Here is a 26,397-nt window from a genome sequence, read left to right on the forward strand (position 1 = left end):
TTTTAGTTGCTTTGTTCTCTATAGAACTGAGATTACAAATCCCGCCTCCTCACATGCACACATTTACTCTCCTCCCCTTTTTACACACACACACACACACACACACACACACAGTGGCGCAAAAAGGGGGCATGCGTATGCGTATGCGCCGCATAGGGGCGCTGCACTATAGGGGGCGCCGAATCGCTGAGATATAATATTGAATTTGTGTCCATCTTACGTTCACCACACAACTTACGTCCCCCCCCCAACAAATTTCGTTCGCCACCCCAACCCCGGTCAACAACTTTCGTTCGGGGGGGGCGCCGATAGTATGTTTGCATACACCTCAGAAAGTATGTAATTGCAACCCTGCACACACACTAGATACCCAGTCTTCACTGTTAATATACTGATACCTGTTGATGCTGTTTGTGTTTTAGAATAGTTGGTTTTAAATAAATGTATTAAATAAATGGTTTTAAATAAATGTACCAAATTGTCTGTGTTGGTGTCATTCAAAAGTGGTTGTTGCCAAAACCTCCAAAGAATTCATAGTTAAATCCTTCAGATACCAATGTCAGGGCTGGGTCTAGGACCGTCCCTCCTGTCGCCAACAGAGGGCGTGCCCTGCCCACTCCAACCAGGGCTGGGTCCAGGACCGTCCCTCCTGTCGCCAACAGAGGGTGTGCTCTGCCCACTCCAACCAGGGCTGGGTCTAGGACCGTCCCTCCTGCCGCCACTAGAAGGAGTGTGCGCCTTCACGACCTAACGAGACGCAATCAGCAGTGAGGACCTGCAGCTGTGCCTTCCCCTATTTAACAGGCGCAGTTGCAGTGCCTCACTGCTGAGTTGTTTGTTGCCTCTTGCGCGTACTGCCAGCCGGTATACTACAAGTCTTTTGTACTCTGATCTCTCGTTTTTTCCCCTGTTCCCTTCGAGCCTCTCACCTGCGCCCTTCCTGGCCTACCTCAAGTTTTCCCCTCGCTGTACCCTTCCTATACAATTTATTATTTTGTTCGTTTGTGCTCCAGTTTCCTCTGACACGTTGAGTTATTTCCTCCGTGTGTTTTTGGTTCTCAGGTTTCATATATTTTGTTCGTTTGTGCTCTAGTTTTTACCGACACGTTGAGTTATTTCCTCCGTGTGTTTTTGGTTCTCAGGTTTCATTATTTTGTTCATTTGTGCTCTAGTTTTTACCGACACGTTGAGTTATTGCCTCCGTGTGTTTTCAGTTGGGGTTTTTCAGAGACTTTTCTGTTTTTATTTCCAGCGTTTCCCGCTCCTTGCGGAGGTCTCAGTTCGCTATTTGTGCTTTGAGTTTGCTCCTGAGTCCATCAAACAAACTCTGGATCCCGAGGACTCCCGTTACAACCAAACCATTAAGTACCTTTAGTTGATAACTAAACTTGTGGTTCTGGTATAATTAGAATATGAGACTGATTCTAAATTAATGAGACTGATTAATAATTAAGGTAAAACAAATTATATCTACTTTAAAGGATTAGTAGGTGAAACCCCTACACTTGGTCAGGCTCTGTTTGCACTATTTGCACTCTGTATTGACAGAGAATATTTTTTTGTTTTGCACATAATACAGTGAGTCCCCTCTTAACGACGGGTCTAGTTAACGACGGACCAGAGTTACGACTGACTTTTTATTTTATTGTGCGCGGAGGAGCAATGGCAGCACAGTGGAGAGTAGTGGAGTGTAGTGGAGTGTTGTGTACGATAAGCCCATCTCGGCAACGCGATCGATCTTTCTCACGCTGAACGCACGAGAACATTTAGTTTTTTTCTATACTGTATTTACGATCAAAGCGTATCTAAATCTAGGGTCGCGCTTAACGATGAAAACTGATTTACGACGGACTTTTCAGTCTCTTACATAATGTATGTTAAGAGTTATAATAAAACATTTCAAAATGCATGTTTAAAGTTAAATAAAAGTTAAATAAATGTCTGTTGTCCAGTCATATAATTTGTAATTTTAGTGTTCTTAAAATCTCGTCTCGGATCTCGTGAACCCAGTCTCGTGTCTCGTCTCGTGAGCTGAGTGTCTCGTCACACCCCTAGTATTTACCAACATTTTCTGTTTTAGTGATATTGAAGCTTTGTTAATAATTGAATTTTAGGTGACAAAACATGGTCATCTTACGTCGTAAACCTGCCTTTAAAACGGATATTTAGAAACCCACATGGTCCATGTGTTTTCAGCATGTAACACATGAATGTTGCAGAGCTAGGAGGTGGACACAAAAGCTGAGGAGAGTGAGATTTAGTAAGGGAAATTCCAAACCTTGAGTCGAACAGAATAGCGAGGGTCAGATCATTCAGGGAGTCAGAACGTTGAACAAGCAATGACATACTAACACACGGATTACTCACAAAACCAAGCAGGGAAAACGGAACAGGCTGGAACAAACGGGAAACACGAATCACAGACACAAGAGCTAGAGAACTAGAACAAAACCTTACAACTTTCACAAAGAATAACGAACTGCACAAAATACACAATGCTGGACAATGGAAACACTGGGACTATAAATACTCTAAACTTAAACAGACACAGCTGGAAACACTGATGACACGGGCGTGGCAGACGGGGGGGAAACCATGGAGACAGACAACAAGTTGGGATCAATGGGCTGGTAACAACACAGACACGCGAAACAGGGAAACCGGAGTGACAGCTAGGGGAGGGGGTGTAGCACTACGTGACAGCAACAACTTCAAAGCCAGATTTCTCCCAATCTGCTGCATGTAGACAGCTAAAAATTGGTATGCATGTAGATGACAGGAAATTTTGTATTTGTCTGGTTTGATTGAAAAGTTTTCAATGTTTAATACGTGAATTGATGTTCTAAGTTCGGTTCTAAGGTCTATGTTTCTGTGCTCCTTGGTTTAGTGTTGGTGTTGGGTTAGTGGAGGTGTTTTGTCCATTTTCTAGCTGCCCTGTTTTCTAGTTCTTGTTGTACATGTTGTTAGCTCTGGTATTTTGTCACTAGTTTGGGTTGGGCAGTGGCGGACTGGGGAGAAAAAGTTGCCCGGGAGTTCCTGCCAGACTGGCTCACTATGTGTGTGTGTGTATATATATATATATATATATATATATATATATATATATATATATATATATATATATAAAATCAGTAGCGAACCGTCACCATTAGACCTGGGCCCGCTCCCATTACACCCCCCCCCCCGAAAAAAAAATAGTTTCCTCTCCTAATTAACTGCAATTAAAAAATCATAAAAATTGAGACGACAGTACAGCTTTGGAAACGCAATAACCAATAATATCTGTACTAGATAACTTAAGCAAAATAAGGTTCCAACAAAATAAGCTTCACAGCTCCATGTTCCTCGGAAGCGGAATATGTAAACAACGCGCACGAGGGCATCAAAGGACTGAATCGAAACTAGCTAGCGGTGGTACGCTAACGACAGCTACCATCGCCACAGCGGGCGGAAATTATCATACAGTTAAGCCTGCCCACTAAGAGGGAAAATATGATTGGTCAATTTTACTGTCATTTGAAACTGGCATTGCGCTGAATTATAACTGCCAGGCCCTCTGTAAATAAACAGTCCTGATAGGGGGAGATACAGGCTCACAGGCTTCCACTTAACCCCTCAACTTCCAACACAGATTGAATAGACACGGTGAATAATTTATTTGCTTATATTTTTGTAATTGTTTAGATGTTGATTGTCAAACTGTAAGTAGGTAAAATAAAATTGGATAAATTTGTTTTAAGAATATTTTAGGCCCTCTGAGAGGGCGTAGTGGGCCCTGACGGTATATATATATATATATATATATATATATATATATATATATATATATATATATATATATATATATATTAGGGGTGGGAATTATTTACTATCTCACGATTCGATTCGATTCCGATTTTGGGGGGCATGATTCGATTCAAAATCGATTTTCGATTCAAAACGCTTTTCGATTCAAAAAACGATTTGATTTATAAAAATTTCTGCTTCAGTCTATAAAATCTGCATGATCTACTACAGTCTGCTTTGCAAGACTGAATGACAAATACAGAAAATAAAGTGTCTTTCACTTTTAATTAACAAAAATAATGTGCTTTGGTAAAATAATAATGTGCTTTGGTTGTGTTACCAAAATTCTTTAGCTTTCCAAAATTCCTGCTAAAAGGGAGTTTTGGCACCACCTACAGCGCTGTGCAGTCCCGCTAAAACTAAGGTTTCTGGGATATTCGCGGCAGAATAGACCATACACTGCTGCGAGTAAGTACTGTGTATGTAAGTACTGTGTATATATATATATATATATATATATATATATATATATATATATATGAAGAGTTTGATTCCAAAACGCGATAAACGCCGTTTTAAAAAAAATGAGTTAGAGCCAGAATCAGAATGGTATGTGACCACTCTTGAAAAGCCAATATTCAATTTTGATCAAAACGCCACATCCGCCGTGTAATACTGCCGTTTTCTCTCTTTCCTTCCAAAATGCAACAAACGCCAATCCTGATTTCCTGCAGAACGCCACATCTCCACTCATCCAATCACAGCGCACCAGATATAGAAACATCATAGAACGCGACCTGTTGAGCCGCCCGGCATTTCTTGTAGCCTACTTTGTTAGAATATATCTCGTTTTTCACTCTCAAAGTCCGCTAAAATGAACGGTTTTGATGGTATAGAGGAGCCTGTTCGTATAGCAGTTATACTATTTATGTTAATAGTTATACTATTTTCACTATGACTGTAACGGGTGCGAGGGAGTCGAGGATGCAAAGATGAGGTGCGTTCAAAAGCTACGTTTATTGAGCTTGACGTAGGACACACTCACGGCGTCTTGAAACAGCTGTCAATCACACTGACAGTAAACACTCACGGTGCATCAAAACACCAGTAGAACACACTAAACAGTACACGCTCATGGCGTGCTGACACGGTTTAACACACAAAACAAATGTCACGTTAAAGACGAGCACCAAACGATACAAACACACACACTATATACACGTAGCCTAACAAGCACCGCGTGAAACACATTAGTCTAACGAGACAAGTGAACACACACACACGGACGTACATACAAAGACACGGAGAACATAAACACACGCTCGAAGGGAGGGGTTCGGGGCTGTAGCGTGACAATGTCTTGTTCGTTAATGAAATGTTTTGAAATTTGTGTTTTTAGGCCCAATGAACAATTTACAGTTATTTATTATTGTATTTTGCACATTGTCAGTCAAAAAAATGTTCAATTGATGCCAAAGGATATACAAGACATTTTGAAAAAAAGATGAGATGGATTTATTGCGTTTTGCGAAAAAACAAATTGTTTTTTTTAAATAAATCTTTAAATATTAAAATCTTGATTTGATTTGTGTTTTTTTAACCTTAGTATGGTATTTGATAGTTTGAAACAGAAAAGTGGTTTTCAGCCTACCACTTTCTTGCTAAAGAAAACACATTTTTACTCAAATTGATCAAAATGGATTTATAGCGTTTTGGAACCAAACTCTTCATATATATATATGGCATAACAAAATAACTAACAAACTTAACAACTTGACCCTGACAAAATACAGGGGAAAAACAACTGGAAAGCTACTGAAACCTACATTGTTCACTCAGTGAGTAGCCTCTGCAGCTTTTCTTTTTTCCTCTCTCAGCTTTTCAGCGCCACCTTTACGTTTCGTAGTTTGTTTAGACCCAAGCTTAGACTGCTCCATCTTTACGGCAATGCAGACTTATTTTTTCACGTTTCAGTAGTGTCAACCGTGTCGCGGAGGGATCATATTGTCACGGTACAGCCCCTGACCCCTCCCCTTTGGGCGTGTGTTTATGTTGTCTATGTCTAGTTGCCTGCGTCTGTGTATCTCCGTGGGTGTGGTTGTGTCCGAGTGTGTTCATCAGTCTCACCTGGGACTCATCTAGTGATCACTCAGGGTTTATGTGGTCTGTCTATTTAATGTGCTTTCGCGCAGTGTCCAGTGCTCGTCTTTGTCTGAGTCTTACACGTAAGTGTGTGTGTTTTGTTATATGTGCGCTATTTGCGCTAAGAGTTGTCTCAAAATAAATGTGATGTTAGTGAATGCGTCGGACTTCGAGCCTCTTCCTTTCCCACGCTCCCGACGTTACACACATGATGAGTTAGACCAGTGGTTCCCAAACTTTTTCTGCCGTGCCCCCCTTTAGTAGATGAGAATATATTTTTTTCTGATCTCCGCTGCATACCGTCAGCCCACATCAGCTGGCCCTGTCCGCGGCCGCGGTCCAACTCGTTCATGTGTTTACAGGCTCAGTCCGCAGCCGCGCGCTGAGCAGGTTTGCCTGACTGAAGTGGGGGAGAGGTAATAGGCACCGTTAAACAGCAGAGTGACTACGGGCCGGGGCCGCAGTGCGCGGCAATAGCTCCTCTATGGGGTGAGTTAAACCACCAGCGGCCGGCTGCCCGGCGGCCCACAAACCCACTGGCCCACCGGGAAAATCCCCGGTAGTAATGTATGCCAGTCCGCCCCTGGGGTTGGGTTAGGATTTAGAGATTAAGTTATTGTTAGGATTTTGTCTTTTATTAATAATTCATATGGATCTCCTGCACTTGCATCTTGCCCACAGTTACTCCCTGTGGCACACGTTACACAGTGAGTACTGTGGGTGAGTACTGTGGGTACCATGAGTGACTACCGTGAGTACTGGCAGGAGTTGCAACATATCTACAGGACAAGAGAGAACTGATGCGAACAACTATGACTTTGAAAGACTGAATTGCCACAGTGTATGAAAATGATATACAACATTTTTGCCTTAACAATAGACATGGAATTTTTTTTTGTTACCAAAAACGTGAAACTCAGAATCCTTCAGTTATTCATGCTGAGAAATTGAATGGAATTAAATACAAGAAAATAGTATGAATTATTTTAATAAATTAATGCTTAAATAAATAAGAATTATGTTCAATTTTACTAGAATCTGAGAATTGTTACCAGCAGGTAAGAACAGATTTATGTACAGTTTTGGAAGGTTTGGAAGAACCTTAAACACTTTCAGAGAACAGATCAGCTGAACTGCACTCACATTATAGAGTACAGTGGTCCAGCCCTCCATGGTGATGCACTGGAACACAGTGAGCACTGCAAACAGGATGTTGTCAAACTGGGTGATGCCGTCGTTTGGTCCGATCCATGTCTCACTGCACCTGTACTTGTTTGGGCACTGTCTGACTCCACAGGGGAACTCATACTCCCACATAGCCACTGTCTCGTTCTCTATAGGAAGTCAGACACATACAAATGAAACAAAAATGGGTGTGTTTGCTTGTGTGTATGGGTGTGCGTGTATGTGTGTGCATGTATGTATGTGAATTTGTGTGTGCGTGTGTATGTGAGTATGTGTGTGTGCGTGTATGTATTTCCATGTGTGTGTATGTGTATGTATTTGAGTGTGTGTGTGCGCGCGTGTGTGTGTATGTATGTGCGTATGTGTGTGTGTATGTGTGAGTGAGTGTATTTGTGTATGTGTGTGTGTATAGGTGTGTGTACTAGGATTGCAGCGGTAACCGGTTTCACGGTATACCACAGTATTAAAATGCACGGTTATCATACCGTGTGTGTTTGCTTATTACCAGTAAAAGGCAAGCCAGCGGAGAAATTCACCCGCGCATGCGCAACTCCGCTCCGGTTCAGCTACTCAGCACCAGTGATGGCTAAGTTACTTTGAGAAAGTAATCCGATTACTGATTACTCCTTTTAAAAGTAACTTAGTTACGTTACATATTACTTGATTTTAAAAGTAACTACGTTAGATTACAAGTTACTTTAGTAGTTACATTCAGCAGCAAAATAAATTTTTCCAATACTCACTTTATTGGAAGTGCATTTTTAACAGTAACAATGTATTGAAGCAGGTTCGGTAACCGAGGCAGAAACTGCTTAATCCAAAAATCCCGAGGAGGGAAACTTTATTGATAACACAACCCTGGCGCGCGCAGTAACCCCCCCAGTGTCACTTAAAGGGCAAGACTCGCCGGGAGGAGCAGGAGTCGCTACAGTATATCCTGACATTACGTTTGTGTAGCTGCACGGTATTATTTGTAAATTTATTTGTAAACGTAATACAAGCGAACTGGGGTGGATTTCCCAAAACGTTCGTAGCGCCAAGTACTTCGTAACTTTGTATGAAGCTACGAACGTTTTGGGAAACCCACCCCAGTTCAGTCAGACAGCTATTTGTTGTGAAATGAAATACCATTACAATTTCAAGCATTTTAAAGTAGGCTACGTTAGTCAAAATTCCAGCACTTTTCAAATGTGAAACACAAAGCAACATTAAAATTGGTCAGGTAAATGTTCCTTCCCCTGTTTTTGAGGGGTGTTTCTTTATACTAACACACATCGTTACGGGAGGACACTGCAAAAAATGACTTGTAAAACGTGCTCGCGCTCTCACAGGGTCGCGCGCAGCGTGCGGAGTCGAGCGCTACGGTCAGACGCAAAAGTAGAACTGAGCCAAGAAGAAAGCAAAAATATATATTTTACTAGGGAAAATATAAATAGTAACGCACAGTTATTTGGATAAGTAACTTTAATCTGATTACTGGACTGGAAATAGTAGCGCGTTATATTACTCGTTACCAAAAAAGTGGTAAGATTAGAGTAACGCGTTACTGACATCACTGCTCAGCACACAGCGGTGAAGGGCAGAAAGTGCATTAGACTTAACAAATTTTTTAACAAAAAAAAAGGCTAAACTAAAATAAGGGGCGAAAATGACATAATCGCGGTGGCTCCGCCCGTGCGTGAGCGCCTCGCATGCTGTCAATTCGCAAGGTCATGCACCTCTCGAATTTTGTAACTTCTCGTGCGCCTCAGCGCATGTTCATGTTCAAGTCATGTTTGCAGGGTTCATACACCTTTACAAGGTGGAATTCAAGGACTTGTATGTCACTTTCAAGGTCCATTTCAATATTTCCCAGCTCGTTAAACTTAATTAAGTTAAATATTTATACATATACTCGAAATTATTTGAAATAATTCACTTTTTTATCACATTATTTAATGGTGGTTTATTTTCAAAACGCCCAATCTTAACGTCTTCACGTTCTCTCATATTTCGTCCTGGAATTACAAGAGGTTCATATTTGTTAACGTAATACAAGAGAACTGTTCAGTCAGACAGATATTTGTTGTGAAACAAAGTAGTTACAATTTCAAGCATTTTCAAGTACTAGCCTAAATTCCAGCACCTTTTAAACCTGAAACACAGGTAAATGTTCCTTCCCCTGTTTTTGAGGGGTGTTTCTTTATACTACCACATATTGTTTCGGACAACACTGCAAAAAATGTAACGCGCCAAGTATGAACGCTTCCGCCGATCGCGGAGGTTCACGCGAGGTGTGCGGAGTCATGCGCTACGGTCAGTATACACCTAGCTTTTTAAGGTCCTTGCTTTCACTGGATGTGAAAGACGCCATTAATTTACATGCGTTCAATTTCAAATTCTGACGTGTCTGTTTTTCATATGTTAAAACCAGACTCGGTGTTCTTAAAATCATGTCAGAAATAAATCCTCTCTTTCTGCAGTATCTGGTTATATTCCAACTTGGCAGTAAAACGGACGGTTACAACAGTTGTTGATCAGACACTGACCCAGGCTCAGTTTATCAGATATTAAATAATTTAAACTTAAATAATTGTAGGCCTACTGAAATCATGATGATTTATGATTTAGGTTTCTCTAATTTTGCAGTATTTATATAAACAGGTGTACAGCTTATTTTTTTTAAAGGAGACATTTTGTATACAATAGTTCCAGGTTTCTACAATAAATAGTTCACTGAACAAAAAAAAAACTTTTTTTGTAAAAGTGTATCTTTTAATAATATATGTAACAAACTGTGATACCGTGATAACCGTGATACCGCGGTATTTTCTGAGACGGTTATCATACCGTGAAAATCTCATACCGTTGCAACCCTAGTGTGTGCGTGTGTGTATATATGTGTGTGTGTGTGTGTGTGTGTGTGTGTGTGTGTGTGTGTGTGTGTGTCAGCAGTACCACGTATGTCTGCTCCAGGCACACAGGTGCTGTGAAGGCGGCCGCTGTAGAACTCCAGGCCGATGATGGCGAACATTAGAATAGCGAAGAAGAGCAGCAGACCGATCTGGAGCAGCGGCACCATGGCCTTCATGATGGACTTGAGAACGATCTGCAAACCTGACCACACACAGCCTGATCACATTCTTATATTCATATGGAAGAAGTACACTAATACATTGCATCCCCTGAACCCAAACCAACACTAACCCAACACCAAAACCTTCACTAACCCAACACTAACACCAACACCTTAATTAACCCAACACTAGCTCCAATACCTTCACTTAACCAAACACTTACTCCAACACCTTCACTAACCCAACACTAACACCAACACCTTAATTAACCCAAACACTAGCTCCAACACCTTCACTAACCAAACACTAACTCCAACACCTTCACTAACCCAACACTAACACCTTCACTAACCCAACACTAACACCTTAACTAACCCAACACTAACACCAACACCTTAATTAACCCAACACTAGCTCCAACACCTTCACTAAACCAACACCAACACCTTTACTAACCCAACACTAACATCAACACCTTCACTAACACCAACACTTTCACTAACCAAACACACCTTCACTAAACCAACACCAACACCTTCACTAACCCAACACTAACACCAACACCTTCATTAACCCAACACCAACACCTTCACTAACCCAACACTAACTCCAACATCTTCACTAACCCAACACCAACACCTTCACTAACCTAACACCAACACCTTCACTGACCCAACACCTTTACTAACCCAACACTAACATTAACACCTTCACTAACCCAACACTAACACCAACACTTTCACTAACCAAACACACCTTCACTAACCCAACATCAACACTAACACCAACACTTTCACTAACCCAACACTAACACCAACACATTCACTAACCCAACACTGACACTTTAACTAACCCAACACCTTCATTAACCCAACAATAACTCCAACACCTTCATTAAACCAACACTAATACCAACACCTTCCGCCTTTGGGAGCGAAGACCAAATTTTGTTAACAAGATGTCTACTTAATGATGTACCATAATGATGTAAGCAGAGGCGTACTGGGAATACCAGATACCAGAGCAGAGACATACTGGGAATACCAGAAACCAGAGCGGAGACATACTGGGAATATAAGAAATCAGAGTGGAGACGTACTGGGAATACCAGAAACCAGTTTGAGAGGCCGCAGCACCCTCACTGCTCTTAGTGTACGCAGATCCACTGGGATGTTCATATGGGCTCCTGCAGTGGCCAGAATCCTGCAGATACAACACACACACACTTACAACAGACGCATAGTTATAAAACAACACACACACTTACAACAGATGCATAGTTATAAAACAACACACACACCACTTACAACAGATGTATAGTTATAAAACAACACACACACACTTACAACTGATGTATAGTTATAAAACAACACACTTACAACAAACGCATAGTTATAACACACACACAACAGATGCATAGTTATAAAACAACAGACACCACTTACAACAGATGTATAGTTATAAAACAACACACACACTTACAACAGACGCATAGTAAAAAAATATATATATACACACACCTACAACAGATGCATAGTTATAAAACAACATACACACCACTTACAACAGATACATAGTTATAAAACAACACACACACACACACTTACAACAGACGCATAGTTATAAAACAACTACACACACGCTTACAACAGACGCATAGCTATAAAACATCACACACACACTTACAACAGATGCAGTTTTATAAAACCAGCTTGGCAGCATGTACTGTCCCGGTGTTAACTTCTGCAATGTGCCCGCTCACGCACGCACAAACACACACACACACACACGGTCCCGGTTTCTTCTCCACCTGCGTCTGCTCCTGGTCTTATCTAGTCCTGTTTTGGCTCCTGGTCCATGCTGTGGTTTTGTTTCGTTTCTGTATTGTGCTTCGGGGAGTGGGAGGTGCTGTCATGGTTTCAACCCTCCTCACATCCTTGTCTCCATGGTTACCCTGACTTTACTTTTACTGTTTTGGTTATTATGTATTTTGTTTATTATTGTTTTTGTTTGTTGTGTTTTGTTTATATATTCTGTATCTTGTTCTGATTCTGCTCATCTTGGTAATTTGACACTAGATTGTCTCAAAGTCCCAGATTTGTCCTTAATAATCTCAATCTTCTCAGCAAGTGAGTCCACCTTTCACTCCACATTACAGACACGCTATTTGACACAATGTGTAGCCAAAGCTCACAAAATCACCAAGTGAAATCAGATGCGGTAACTGAGCACAGAACAAACAAAAAAACAGGACAAAAGTGTTTGGAGCCTAACCCTAACCCAACACAATGAAATATTACAAACTACAACCTGTATTGATAACTGTTTCATCAAATAGAGGAAGACGAATTTTATGGGAGGTATTCCATTGCCGTTTCTAGTAAAACGTCAGCCATGTCGCTGTGTGCTGCCCTCTCTGGATTTCACGGGAGGTACTGTAGTTGTAGCTCCGCCTACTGTTCATTTACATGTATTTGCATGCTGGTGAAGTTGAAAACGAAAATGAAAAGTGGAAAAAGAAAATGAAAAGTGGAAAATGAAAAAGAAAATCACCAGCAGGTAGCGCCAATCCTCCTTTTTAATTTTCATTTTATATTTGTCACATATGACCCGTGCTCGACTGAAAAAATTAATTGCAAATTAAGTGATTTCATTTTATTTTTAATTTTGTCATAATATTTTCACACATGTATGGAAAAAGAAATGGCAAAATGGTACTTTCATTTTCATTTTAGTGTTTTCATTTTAGTTTTATTATTGGCAGGAAATACCTCCCATAGAATTTGACCTTTTTTGATCAAGTTCGCTTTTACTGTTTGCTTATTATTGGAAAATGTTAAAATGAAACTAATTAGCTGTAACAGCATCTGTTCCACACAAAACTACACAGGAGCCATGTTGTCCTGCAGTGTGAAGCCACTGAGGTGTCAGCCATTTTAATTAAGACCTGAGAAAGGAATTTAAATAGCAGCGCTAGAATGAGAATGAAAGCACTCATAAGAAACTCTGAACAAATGAGCCTTTTCGTCACAGATGAAAAACGACAATATTAATTTAGTTCAAGCTAAATCTAGATGTAATAAAGCTTTTTAAATGTTAGGTTAAATGATGGACAAATAATAGTTAATTCATACAGAACTGCCAACACATTCAACATTAATGAACATTGCATTAATTCTAACCCTAAACCCATTTAAGACACTGACCCTAATCCTAACCCAGGTGATGCACTGAGTTTAATGAAAATGAAACACTGACTGCAGCAGAAACAACCACTCTGTCTACACATTTATGACAGTTAGTGAAGTATTATAACCGTGTGTGGTTGTGTGTGTGGACAATGCAGCACTCTGTGGGTTTAAGGATGATGTGAGACAGCCAGTCTCCACACACACACCCTCCCCACACACACACACACACACCTTCCCCACACACACATAAACCATAGCCTCTACAACAGCATCATCCATAGAGACTAACCCTAACTGCTCCAAACACACACACACACAAACACACACACACACAGTCCTGTCTGTCACGGTGCATTGCTGTAATTAATTACCCATCTCTCCCTGGCTGTGGACTGCTGGCTCTCACACAGCACTGACACTATGACAGATGGCAGATGAATGATTAAGACACCAGCAGATCAATTATTCATCAGGGCTAAAGACCAAACACTCAACTAATTGTCACAGTCAGAAAAAGAGACAGAGCAGAAATGCAACAGAAATATATAGATAAAAGGTCAGTGTGCAGAACTACCACACACAGCAACCACACACTCACACGCCCACAGAAACCAAGCACACAGCAACCGCACGCGCACACAGCAACCACACACACAGCAGCCATGCAGCACCACTATAGCCCAATCCAAATTTGTGCTACATTTGCAGACTCAGTTTCCTTTGAGTCATCACTGTGGAAGCATTATACACTACCGTTCAAAAGTTTGGGGTCACTTAGAAATGTTCTTATTTTTGAAAGAAAAGCAGTTTTCTTTTCAATTTAGCTAACATTAAATGCATCAAAAATACACTCTATACATTATTAATGTGGTAAATGACTATTCTAGCTGTAAACATCTGGTTTTTAATGCAATAACTACATAGATGTATGGAGACCCATTTCCAACAACCATCACTCCAGTGTTCTAATGGTACATTGTGTTTGCTAACTCTGTAAGGAGACTATTGGATATTTAGAAAACCCTTGAAAACCCTTGTGCAAGTAGGTTAGCACCGCTGAAAACAGTTTTGCTGATTAGAGAAGCTATAAAACTGACCTTCCTTTGAGCTAGTTGAGAATCTGGAGCATTACAATTGTTGGTTCGATTAAACTCACAAAATGGCCAGAAAAAAACAACTTTCAATTGAAACTCGACAGTCTATTCTTGTTTTGAGAAATGAAGTCTATTCCATGCGAGACATTGCCAAGAAACTGAAGATTTCCTACAATGTGTGTACTACTCCCTTCAGAGGAGAGCACAGACAGGCTCTAACCAGAGTAGAAGGAGAAGTGGAAGGCCCCGCTGCACAACTGAGCAAGAAGACAAGTACATTAGAGTCTCCAGTTTGAGAAATCGATGCCTCACAGGTCCTCAACTGGCAGCTTCATTAAATAGACAGCGCTTGATTGGAGCCAATTTCATCCTGCAACAGGACAATGACCCAAAGCACACCTCCAAATTATGCACAAACTATTTAGAGAAGAAGCAGGCAGCTCCGGTAATGGAGTGGCCAGCGCAGTCACCAGATCTCAACCCCATTGAGCTGTTGTGGGAGCAGCTTGACCATATGGTACGAAAAAAGTGCCCATTAACCCAATCAAACTTGTGGGAGCGGCTTCTGGAAGCATGGGGTGAAATTTCTCCAGATTACCTCAGCAAATTAACAGCTAGAATGCCAAAGGTCTGCAATGGTGTAATTGCTGCTAAGGGAGCATTCTTTGATGAAAGCAAAGTTTAAAATAGAAAATTATTTCAAATAAAAAAAAAAAACATTATTTCTACCTTGTCAATGTCTGGACTATATTTCTAGACCTAATTCCATTAGGGGTGGGAAGCGATTAAAAATTTATCAAATTAATTAGAAGCTTTGTAATGAATTAATCGAAATTAATCGCATTTTAATCGCATTTCAGTATTTAACATGAGAAATATTAGTTTAAGTTTGAATGATGAATGAATCATCAATTTATTTATTTTTCCACCAGTCTAATATACAGACCAATAGATGAGTGCAGAAAACAGAGCAAACAGTTTTCAGAACACTGGAAATTCTGACCAAAAATGTTGTTTAATTTTGGAAGTTTTGCTCAGGATATTGGAAAAATAAGAAGGATTTAAGTAAATCAGAAGATGTTTTTAAATACCATTTTAGATGGTATACTTTTTCTTTAATTTTCCAGGCCTCTGCCACAGGCATCTCCATAGTGCCTAGAAGTGGTCTTCTGCATGCTCAAAGCAAATGACTGGATCTTCCATTCATCATCTATAATATGAGCTGTCACACCAAGATAATTCTTGTTGCTAACAGAGGTACAGTGATCCCCAATCAGAGACACATTTGTGGCGCTCTTCACAATAACCTGTTTTACTTCCCTTTCCACATCATACAGGATTTTCTTCGACATTTTCTTTCTGGATGGCAGTTCGTAACTTGCATCAGTTGACGCAATTTGCAGCGCTTCTTGTAAGCCTTTATTTTCGACCACAGAGAGCGGACAACACTGCAAATAATGTGACGCGTCAAGTTTAAACGCCTCCGCCGCTCGCGCGAGGTGTGCGGAGTCGCGAGCTACAGTGACTCGTGAAAGTTTATTCCAGGTAATTTAAAAACCAGGACATTTCCCCACTTAAAAAAAACCCAGGACGCCCGGGACAGGATGTGAAATAAGGACATGTCCTGGGAAATACGGACGTTTGGTCACCCTATCGTACTAGGAATACATTTAGCAGCTAAGTTATCATTACTGACCTGCGCGTTAGCCCCAACATGTTTTGCGTTGAGGTGGTAACGAAGGGTGGAAGTGCTCCTGTGATAAACTAACTCCTTCCTACATGCAAATAACACTATTTTTGTTTTTACTTCCATCTGGAAGTTTCCCATCCACCAGCGTAGCCTCTTCAGTAATCTCCATCATGCTCATCTTATTGTAAATCCATATAATCTGTATGCCTGGAATATGGAGAGGAAACAGTGCCAAATTGAAATGTAATCCCTACTAGGCAAAAGTGGAAATGCAATCCACAAAATGCATTGCTTTTCCATACAAACATGCAGAATACGTGCCAAAATGAAATGCAAAAGCACTATTACATTACATTTCAATGCACGTTATCTCTTTATTGAAAAACAATACACAAGAATTTGCATTCAAAACCAAAACGCTGAATTTGTGCCAGAATTAAATATAATACAGCTCGAAATGTAATCACAACACAGAGGTATTGCAATAACTGCAATAAAGAATAAAGAAAAAACCGAAAAACCGAGACGACAGTATAGCTTTAGAAACGCAATAAACAATAACATTTGTACTAGATAACTTGTTAAGCAAAATAAGTTTCCAAACAAAATAAGGTTTCACAGCTCCGTGGTTCGCGGAATATGTAAATGAGGACGTCAAAGGACTTAATCGAAACTAGCTAGCGGCGGTGCTAACGACAGCTAGCGTCGCCACAGCGGGCGGAAATTATCATACAGTTAAGCCCGCCCACTAAGAGGGAAGATATGATTGGTCAATTTTGCTGTCATTTGTAATTGGTATTGCGCTGAATTATAACTACCAGGCTCTCTGTAAACGAACAGCGGGCATCACAGTGCTGATAGGGGGAGACACAGGCTCACAGGCTTCCACTTAACCCCTCACCTTCCAACACAGATTGAATAGACACGGGTGAATAATTTATTTGCTTATATTTTTGTAATTGTTTAGATGTCGATTGTAAAACTAAGTAGATAAAATAAAATTGGATAATTATATATATAATGTTTTAAGAATATTTTAGGCCCTCTGAGAGGGCGTAGAGGGCCCTGACGGTTCCCCACTTCCGTTGTCACGCTACGGTCCCCGAACCCTTCCTTTGGGGCGTGTGTTAACGTTGTCTGCGTCTATTCGTCTGCGTCTGTGTACCTCCGTGGGTGCGGGTGCGTCTTGTCATTATCCGTCTCACCTGTGGCTCGTCTCGTCATCACGTGGGGTTGGTGTGGTCTGTCTATTTAATGTGCGTTCGCGCAGTGTCTTGTGCTCGTCGTTGTCTATGTTCTGCACGTCGTGTTTGTGTGCTGAATGTTTCTCGTGCGCTATTGCGCAATCTTTATTTACAATAAACGTAACCATGAGTCAACCAGCGGATCCGTGTCTCTTCCGTCTGCCGCCGGCCACCGTTACATCCGTAAGGTATTTCAGACATAAATGTCTCCTTTAAATGTAATGATCACGAGTGTTACGGTTATTCTGGTCGTGTTCGTTGATCCGGTTGTATTCCTTTCCATGTTTTCTGTGTTTCTTTGTTTTGTTTTATGTTCATGTCTACGCCCCGTTCTGCCCCTTGGTTTTAATTTATTTCCCCTGTGTCTTGTTTCAATCTCTTTTGGGATGTATTTAAACGCATTCTTTCATCCAGTAGGTGTGGGTTATTGTGTTTCGTCTGCATGTGTTAGTTTCTTCCTGGGGTCTTGTTTGATCATTTAGAAGTTTCTGTTTCTTTGGAATCTCCTGAGATAATCATCATCCTGCTCCGTGGTCTGTCTTATTCAAATGTTGAGTAGTTTCCTTGTATAGTTGTGATTGTCTTATCTGGTTTATGTGATTAGAGTATTTTATGTATTAGTGTTCGGTTGTTCAATGTGTGTGTGTGATCTTTAATGTTTCTTAGTGTTGTTCTGTTGTGTAGGACGCCTGGATGTTTAATATGATCGTGTATTGACACCGTGCATGTTTGTGTCTGTCGAGTAGCGATGTGTTGATTTAAAGATACAGATGAAGTAAGTGTTGTTTTGCATGACGATTGTTTCTTCCTTCCTTGAGTGTTTATCCGGATTAGTTGCTGGTGGTTAAGTCATTGTTGTGATGTCAGTCTTGTCCATGTATTTTGTTGTTTTGTTTCGGTAGTTTAGTTTTGTTAATCTAGTTTCTTGTTTTGTGGCGTGAGCGTCAGTAGAGTGTTCTTGGGTCTTGTGTCCTGTTATTGTTTGCATTAAAAGAGTGTTTTGATCAATATGCCTCGTCGTTCTCGTAAACAAGTTTTGGGTCTACGTTTAGGCAAATTGTCTTTATCTGAGAGTGCACCAGTCTCATCTTTCTCGCAGTCGTGTCTTTTCTCTGAGCCCGCGGACGTTAGAACGTTACAACGAGATTGATTTAAACACTGATGTGATGAAAACATGCCACAATGAAAAGTAAAAGCTCCAGTGTGTGTGGATTTGTATTTAAAGAAAGAAACTCTGAATTCGTGCCAGAAGCCACCTTGAAATGCAATCGACTGAACGTCATTGTATTCCACTGTGTGTCTATGCGAAGCTGTATTCGTGCCAGAATGAAATCTAATCACTGTCCAATAGGAACGCTCGCCTGAATTTGGGGCGGGGCTTAGACTCCAGTCAGAAGCAATCGCTCGTAGTTGGACTTGAAAGCAGCAGAAATGTCTTTTCACGACAGAATAAAAGAGGAAATAGTCTACAGTCTAATTGGACAAATTGAGGCTGGTGCAGTTACCGACGACTACGTGCTTAACTTGATTAAGCTGAAGGTGCTGGACAATATTAAAAATGGACCTTGAAAGTGCCATACATGTGCTTGAATTCCACCTTGTAAAGGTGGATGAACCCTGCAAACAGCGCTGAAGAGCGGAACGCGACCTCGACACGCCACAGCGGAGCCCCGCGATTGCTACCCGTATTTTCCAGATTATAAACCGCTACTTATTCCCTCACGCTTTGAACCATGCAACTTATAATGAGGTGTGGCTTTTCTGTAGATGTTTCTTCACCCATCAGTGGTGGAACAGAAAGTCAATCAGGTGGTAGGACAAAGTTGTAAATCAAATAAGAAAGTGCTCATTTTCATTTAACTTGTGCAAGCAGCAGGCACGACGGAGAATTTTTTTCAAACGAACGTGTTGTGCAAAATTCCGACTCCCCTCGTTTGCACACGCATAAAAACGCTACAGATATTCGGGAGTTGCAGTGATTTTAACTTAGTTCATTGAGCACTCTAGTTTTGTCCTAACTAGATATTTAGACATAATGGTCAGAGGTGAACTTCGTATAGCCAGTGTATATTTTATTTAAAATAATTAACATCCTTGAGCCAGTGTGGCTTTGGACATAGATAATTCCGTGCCATTTGGTGTGATGGATAATTAAAGTCTAGCTCTTATTTATGCATAGAAACATAAATCGACAATATAATCTGTAGCATCTTTATGCGCGGATAAGCGAGTGGAGTCTGTCAGGCATCGTTCAGAAACTGATCAGTTCAGTTAAACGTACAATGAGTCCCCGCTTAATGATGGGTTTAGAGACTGAAATGTCCGTCGTAAAGCAGCTTTTGTCGTTAAGCGTGACCCTAGATTTAGATACGCTTTGATCATAAATACAGTATAGAAAAAACTAACAATGTTCTCGTGCGTACAGCGTGAGAAAGAGTGATCGCGTTGTCGAGATGGGCTTATCGTACACTACAGTCCACTACACTCCACAATCTTCGCAGTTTGAGATTCGTTTGGTTACTTATTCGCAGCTCCTTATTCAGCAGCTGAAGTTGGTTCCTTATTCAAAAAAGTTGTGTTAACGATGCGTGTTTGCTGCGCACTTTGTTTAAAAGAGATAGATTAAACAAACGAGCATAGGAGCATACATTTAAGAGGTTATTGTTTCCCATACTGATTTTGTGAATGTAGAAAAAAGAAAATAAAAATTTAATGAAAGCATTCCTTTTTAAAATGGTTTCTAATTCAAGTCGTTCCAACTGTACGTGATTTGTACATGATGATTGAATTCGTCAGCATTTCTAAAGTAAGGAAAAATAATCTTAGATTTGAAAACTAAAAACACAGAAATGCTGTTCTACAACACAAATTAATTGGAAGAAGAAATACCCGCACACAACATGGCATATTGAGCAGTGGGCATATAGGTGAACGGATTTAAAGGGGCAGGTTCAGAGGCTTATTGATGGTGGGCCAGAGTAATAACAAATGCATCATGAAGAACAGGTCACTCCCTAAGAGAGGAACCTGATTTTAGCCTGATCTATCATCATTTTATACCTCAAATCTAACTGGAAACACAGCATATTGAGTAAAGCGCACTGAAATGATTCAGATGGGCAAGTTCAGAGGTCTGCTGTATGCCTATAAGGCGTCGGGCCAGACAAATAACACATGCATCATACATAAAAGGTTGCTCTCTGTAAGAGAAACCTGATTTTGGCCTGGCCCAGCATCATTTTATGCCTCAAATCTAACAGGAAACATGGCATATTGAGTAAAGCGCACAGGGGAAATGGTTCAGAGTGGCAAGTTCAGAGGCCTGCTGTATGCCTTTCGTATGATGCATGTGTTGCATGTAATTTGTTACTGTACTTAAGTAACATTTCCATGTATCTGTACTTTACTCAAGTAATTTTATTTGGTAAGACTTTATACTTTTACTTCACTACATTTTAATGCAAAATTTTTTAGTTTTCACTTCGCTACATTTACAGAAACATATCGTTCCTTTTTTATTTTTAAATCAACGCTTAATAAAATACCGACAAGTCAAAGCGCTCAGTAAGAGATTAAGATTTGTACGCTAAATGGCTGAGGATCTGACATGGCTGCAACAGATGGCTTCCCCCAACACTCCTGGCCTTATTTAGCCCAAATGTTTGAATTCCTCGAAAAGAAAAATGATTCGTATTCCTTCAAGTGTCTCCTCTGCATTCTGAAGAACACATCGCTGTCATCATTTATGAACTCGCCGTCAAACTTGAAAATACACATCGAGGTAAGTTCGCCATTAGATGAGTACTACCAACAGAGTGGTTCAAATACCTTGGTTAATTATATCACATCGAAATACACTACATTTAACAGATGCTTTTATCCAAAGCAGTGTGCTAGTACCCAAATTGCAATCTGTGGAGATGCTAAGCGCTAGTTTAACACAGGAGACTCCCACATCAAACGTTAAAGCCGGAGACACATACACGTGAATTTGGCCAAGCGAAGCGAACTTCGCAATTCTCCAGTAGCGGTATTAACCAGAGACCGTATATATAAGTGGACTGGACGACACGAGTGAAAAGTGAAGCCTCCGTGTGTCAGCTGCCCTCTAGTGGCTGGCTGCAGTACAACTTTTAACTCCGCCCATTCCCATGTAAGTGAACGGGCCGGACGACAAACTTTGAATTTTTATTACACGTAAAATAAGTTTTTTGAGCAATTATATTTTGTCAATGACCTTAACACGGACGAAAGTGGAGGTCATAAAGGCTCCAGAGCACTGCGCATTCTTTTTTGCAATAATTTCTATAGCTTTTAAACGGTCCTTCATAAGACCACCAAACAAGTTGTATTACATAAAGTGCATGATGTACGACAATCTCCAAATCTTAGCTGGGTATTTACACCTTGCACCTATTTGTGGTGGTCAGTTAATATCTTATTTCAATAGCTTAAACGGTCCATCATAAGTCCACAAATAAATTGTATTATACTACATAAAGTGCATCTTAAACAACCTACAACTCTTTGGTGTGTATGTATACCTTATTTATACATTTCAGTAGCTTTGAATGTTTGTATTTTTATTGAAAATATGGTAGTGATGTTGAGCTCATCCTTATAATAAAGGGGACTACTTTGCATAGGCAAGAATGTGTGTTGGGTAATTGAATCAATGGCAATGGAAATTTTTAAACAAAAACTGCCAAACACAAATGGAGATAAAAGTTATTAATACAAATTCAAGAGGTTGTTGTTTAGAATGCACGTAATTTAATACAACTTGTTTGGTGGTCTTATGCTAGACAGTTTAAAAGCTAATGAAAAAACGCAGTGCTCTGGGGCCTTTACGATCGCCACTTTCGTCCGTGTTAAGGTTTATGCAAAGAAACAACATAAATCGCACAATATCATCTGTAGCGTCTTTAAGTGCATGCAAACGAGGGGAGTCGGACTCTGCAGAGGAGTATGAATTCGGCACAACACCGGCATCATCTAATATGGTCCTAGGGTCTTTCCCAAGAGGAAAACAATATAGCGACATACTTTCTACTGGCACCTATAAATGGCTTTCAGTAGTTTTCAAATAACTTTTAAGCAGCATAAACATCTGTGTGCAAGCTAAACGTAGGCACAAAGTCAAATGACACAGGCCTAGACACATGCCAGTGTCTGAAAACAAAATGTCATTGTCATGTGTCACTGACATCTATACGTAAGATGCCGATGTCAATGGCATATGCTACTGATATCTGTACGTAAGATGCTGATGTCTATGGCATATGCCAGCGTAACTTTACGTAAGATGCCGATGCCTTTCCGTGTTAATACTGCCTCTCCAGTTCATTCCTATGAGGGAGGGGAGGCAAGCAAATATGAGCGAAGCTAAATTATTAAAATTATTTATTTATATTATATTAATTATTATGAATTATTCGGCCAAGTTTAATATTATGAGTTCAGTTGGTTGGGCTGCACACAGTTCTAGTTCCAGGGTTGCCAACTTTTCAAGATCACTTGGAGTGAGGTTTGAACCTGGAGGGTGGTGGCGAACGTAAGTTGTTGGCCTTGGGTGTAAAATGGACACAAATTAAGTGTTATATCGCGATCAATCGATCGCCAGTGGTTGGCCCCAGAGCGAACTAGTAACTCATTGAATCATAGATGTGGATCAGAGGTAAATACACTAGATTTTTTTTTCGGCATGGGAAATCGTATATGTGGCATGAGAGCGTGTGAAGACAGTCAAATGCGCCTGTCTCACTCTCAATGCGTGAGAATTGGCAACCCTGTAGTTCTAGGTGCTAAGCTTCCCTGTCCCGCCATGTGGTGGACAACGTATAACATCTTCATATACTGTATCGCCTCTTCAAAACTTAGGTAATGTTTCATCAAATGTAATGTTTATTGTGAATGATTTATCAGTTGTGTTTTTATTGATTTTTATCAGTTGTGATGGTGTTTTATTTGTTTTTTGACAACCGAAATAAATGAAAAATAAAATACTTACTTAAATATAATATAGTTTTGAGTATGTAAGGCACTGTTTCGTTGTTCACTTGTTGATCGAGTAGGCCTATGGGTTTTGATGTGACGCTAAGAAAAAAAAGTTTTTACTTTTACTTTTAATACTTAAGTATTTTTGAAGGCAGATACCTTTGTACTTTTACTCAAGTAAAAAATTGAGGTGAATACTTTTACTTGAGTAATATTCAATGCAATGTAACTGTACTTTTACTCAAGTACATAATTGCTGTACTTCGTCCACCACTGGTTTCCAGTTAGATTTGAGGTATTAAATGATGTTGGATCAGGATAAAATCAGGTTCATCTCTTAGGGAGTGACCTGTTCTTCATGATGCATTTGTTATTTCTCTGGCCCACCATCAATAAGGCCTTCAATAAGCATCTGAAACTGCCCCTTTAAATCCATTCACCTATATGCCCACTGCTCAATATGCCATGTTGTGTGCTTGTATTTCTTCTTCCGATTCATTTGTGTTCTAGAATAGCATTTCTGTGTTTTTAGTTTACAAATCTAAGAATATGTTTCCTTACGTTAGAAATGCTGACGAACTCAATCATCATGTACAAATCGCGTACAGTTGGAACGACTTGAATTAGAAACCATTTTACATAAGGAATGCTTTCATTATATATATTTTTTTCTACATTCACAAAATCAGTATGGGAAACAATAACCTCTTAAATGTATGCTCCTATGCTCGTTTGTTTAATCTATCTCTTTTAAACAAAGTGCGCAGCAAACACGCTTCGTTAACACAACCTTTTTGAATAAGGAACCAACTTCAGCCGCCGAATAAGGAGCTGCGAATAAGTAACCAAACGAATCTCAAACTGCGAAGATTGTGGAGTGTAGTGGACTGTAGTGGAGTGTTGTGTACGATAAGCCCATCTCGGCAATGCGATCACTCTTTCTCACGCTGTACGCACAAGAACGTTGTTAGTTTTTTCTATACTGTATGATCAAAGCGTATCTAAATCTAGGGTCACGCTTAACAACGAAAGCTGCTTTACGACAGACATGTCAGTCTCTAAACCCATTGTTAAGCGGGGACTCATTGTACAGTTAACTGAACTGATCAGTTTCTGAACGGTGCCTGACAGACTCCACTCGTTTATCCGCGCATAAAGACGCTACAGATTATATTGTTGATTTATGTTTCTATGCATAAATAAGAGCTAGACTTTAATTATCTATCACAGCAAACGGCACGGAATTATCTATGTCCAAAGCCACACTGGCTCAAGGGTGTTAATTATTTTAAATAAATAAAATACACACTGGCTATACGAAGTTCACCTCTGACCACGACTTTGCAGTATTACAGCAGTATTATGTCTAAATATCTAGTTAGGACAAAACTAGAGTGCTCAATGAACTAAGTTAAAATCACTGTAACTCCCGAATATCATCTGTAGCGCTTTTATGCATGTGCAAACGAGGGGAGTCGGAATTTGGCACAACACGTTCGTTTGAAAAAAATTCTCCTTCGTGCCTGCTGCTTGCATGAGTTAAATGAAAATGAGCACTTTCTTATTTGATTTACAACTTTGTCCTACCACCTGATTGACTTTCTGTTCCACCCCTGATGGGTGAAGAAACATCTACAGAAAAGCCACACCTCATTATAAGTCGCATGGTTCAAAGCGTGAGGGAATAAGTAGCGGTTAATAATCTGGAAAATACGGGTAGCAATCGCGGGGCTTTGCTGTGGCGTGTCGAGGTCGCGTTCCACTCTTCAGCGCTGTTTGCAGGGTTCATCCACCTTTACAAGGTGGAATTCAAGTACATGTATGGAACTTTCAAGGTCCATTTTCAATATTGTCCAGCACCTTGAGCTTAATTAAGTTAAGCACGTAGTTGTCTCTAACTGCACCAGCCTCAATTTGTCCAATTAGACTGTTTATTTCCTCTTTAATTCTGTCGTGAAAAGACACTGCTGCTGCTTTCAAGTCCAACTATGAGCGATTGCTTCTGACTGGAGTCTAAGCCTGCCCCAAATTCAGGCGAACATTCCTATTGGACAGTGATTAGATTTCATTCTGGCACGAATACAGCTTCGCAGAGACACACAGTGGAATACAATGACGTTCAGTCAATTGCATTTCAAGGTGGCTTCTGGCACGACTTCAGCGTTTCTTTCTTTAAATACAAATCCACACACACTGGAGCTTTTACTTTTCATTGTGGCATGTTTTCATCACATCAGTGTTTAAATCAATCTCGTGATTATTATATTTAAAGGAGACATTTATGTCTGAAATACCGTACATTGAAATGCAATACCTCTGTGCCGTGATTACATTTTGAGCTGTATTATATTCAATTCTGGAACAAATTCAGCGTTTTGGTTTTGAATGCAAATTCTTGTGTATTGTTTTTCAATAAAGAGATAAAGTGCATTGAAATGTAATGTACTAGTGCTTTTGCATTTCATTTTGGCACGTATTCTGAATGTTTGTATGGAAAAGCAATGCATTTTGTGGATTGCATTTCCATTTTTACCTAGTAGGGATTACATTTCAATTTGCCACTGTTTCCTCTCCATACTGGAACCCGTGCACTGAGAAACATTCCACGGTGCAAAAGTGTCTCATGCGTTAGAAGCACAAATAACCATAGACAGACATTTAAGAACAACGGCAAGTGGTCACAGACAGTCACACACTGTGTGTTTCCAGAGGAAACCCACACAGACATGGGGAGAACATGGAAACATGGACTTGAACCCAAGACCCTGGTGCTGAGAGGCAAATGTGCTAACAACCAAGCCACTGTGTTGCCCTAAACTAAATCTAATCAGCTCAACAAGGTAAAAGTAAAAAGCTATTTTGCCAAATGTAGATACTATTTTAGTAGTGTATAAATTCTTAAGTATTTTCTGTGTGGTGGTGTGTGTCCTTGGATTTGTGAAAGGTGCTACATAAATGCAACCTATGATTTTTATTTTCATTATTATTCAAAATCACACATTTTAATTGTCA

The 26,397-nt window shown here is 40.1% G+C and overlaps 1 protein-coding gene across 8 annotated transcripts in view; it reads right to left on the bottom strand.

Annotated features, from left to right (window-relative positions):
• Positions 1 to 26,397, bottom strand: part of cacna1ea (calcium channel, voltage-dependent, R type, alpha 1E subunit a) — a 269,169-nt gene that overhangs the window by 150,243 nt on the left and 92,529 nt on the right. For 6 of the 8 annotated variants that reach the window (XM_076985535.1, XM_076985537.1, XM_076985534.1 and 3 more), the window contains 3 exons: positions 11,269 to 11,372; positions 10,051 to 10,209; positions 7,072 to 7,262 (listed from right to left, as the gene is read on the bottom strand). In XM_076985535.1, the coding sequence (XP_076841650.1) occupies positions 7,072 to 7,262; positions 10,051 to 10,209; positions 11,269 to 11,372 (454 nt within the window). Of the gene's footprint in view, positions 1 to 7,071; positions 7,263 to 10,050; positions 10,210 to 11,172; positions 11,179 to 11,268; positions 11,373 to 11,855; positions 11,990 to 26,397 lie in introns of those variants that run through there. The other 2 variants (XM_076985541.1, XM_076985542.1) reach the window with 2 other exon arrangements.

This window comes from Brachyhypopomus gauderio, unplaced genomic scaffold (genome assembly GCF_052324685.1).
Source record: "Brachyhypopomus gauderio isolate BG-103 unplaced genomic scaffold, BGAUD_0.2 sc40, whole genome shotgun sequence".
NCBI classification, from domain to species: domain Eukaryota; kingdom Metazoa; phylum Chordata; class Actinopteri; order Gymnotiformes; family Hypopomidae; genus Brachyhypopomus; species Brachyhypopomus gauderio.